This window comes from Cynara cardunculus (genome assembly GCF_001531365.2).
Source record: "Cynara cardunculus var. scolymus isolate 2C chromosome LG 16, CcrdV1, whole genome shotgun sequence".
Taxonomy (NCBI): Eukaryota; Viridiplantae; Streptophyta; class Magnoliopsida; order Asterales; family Asteraceae; genus Cynara; species Cynara cardunculus.
Window position 1 is genome coordinate 6801322 of NC_037543.1, and position 1199 is coordinate 6802520.

Genomic DNA, 1199 nt, shown 5'->3' on the forward strand with positions numbered 1-1199 from the left:
GTTTTCCGACCTTATTTGAGACGGTTCGTATTAGTTTTCTTTGATGATATTCTAGTCTACAGTAAAAACATGAACGAACACAGGAAACATTTACTTACGGTATTTGATTGCCTGCGGAAGGCGAAACTTTATTGTAACCGCAAGAAATGTGTATTCGGGCAGACCCAGGTTGACTATTTGGGCCATATTGTTACCAGCAACGGGGTGATGGCGGACCCGTCYAAGATCACGGCCATGACCGAGTGGCCCATTCCGAAGAATATACGAGAATTACGYGGATTTCTGGGGCTAACAGGGTATTATCGRAAATTCGTGAAGGGATACAGTAAAATTGCGCGGGACTTAACGGATCTGYTGAAGAAGGACAATTTCCAATGGACCGAAAAAGCCACCCAGGCTTTTCGAAACTTGCARAATATCATGACTAAGGTGCCCGTTTTGGCTCTACCCGATTTCTCGAAGACTTTTACGATAGAGACGGACGCTTCCGGGCAGGGAGTAGGGGCAGTGTTGATGCAAGACGGTAAGCCAGTCGCGTATTTCAGCCAAGTCTTAGGGCTGAGGGCGCAACTTAAATCTGTCTACGAAAGGGAACTAATGGCGATTGTGATGGCCGTGCAGAAATGGAGACCGTATTTACTGGGCCGCCGTTTTATGGTTATCACCGACCAAAAGAGCCTGAAATATWTGTTRGAGCAGMGGGTAGTCGCGGGTGAACATCAAAGGTGGATCTCTAAGCTGTCGGGATACGATTTYGAGATTATATATCGACCGGGTAGCGAGAACGGGGCTGCCGATGCACTGTCGCGTCGGGGAACGGGAATCGAGATGCGTAGCTTGACCATGTCACGGGTTAGTACTAATGAAGATTTACTGGATGCTAACCGTTCTGATCCGGAAATAGTTCACCTCCGTCCTCCGCTCACGCATTACGAACGGGGAGGACGGGCTGGAAGGATATACTGTGGAGGATGGACAGGTGCGATACAAGGGGAGATTGGTTATTTCTCTCACTTCGGGATGGATACCACGGTTGTTCCAGGAGATGCATTGCGGGGCGACGGGGGGGCATGAAGGTAMCCAAAAGACGTACCAACGGATGGCGACGGAAGTGTATTGGGTTGGTATGCGGCGGGACATTATTAAAATGATTTCAGAATGTAATGTCTGCCAGCGAAACAAGTACTCAAACTTGGCAC

At 48.7% G+C, this 1199-nt stretch overlaps 2 protein-coding genes across 2 annotated transcripts in view; both read left to right on the forward strand.

Moving 5' to 3' along the window:
• LOC112529296 (phytochrome-interacting ankyrin-repeat protein 1-like) overlaps nucleotides 1-1199 on the forward strand; it is an 8764-nt gene that overhangs the window by 5211 nt on the left and 2354 nt on the right. The window lies entirely within an intron of this gene.
• LOC112529295 (uncharacterized mitochondrial protein AtMg00860-like) lies at nucleotides 7-820 on the forward strand. Its single transcript, XM_025140511.1, has 2 exons — nucleotides 7-523; nucleotides 622-820. Exons 1-2 carry the CDS (start codon nucleotides 70-72, stop codon nucleotides 714-716), a joined length of 549 nt encoding a protein of 182 aa, XP_024996279.1. The 5' UTR covers nucleotides 7-69; the 3' UTR covers nucleotides 717-820.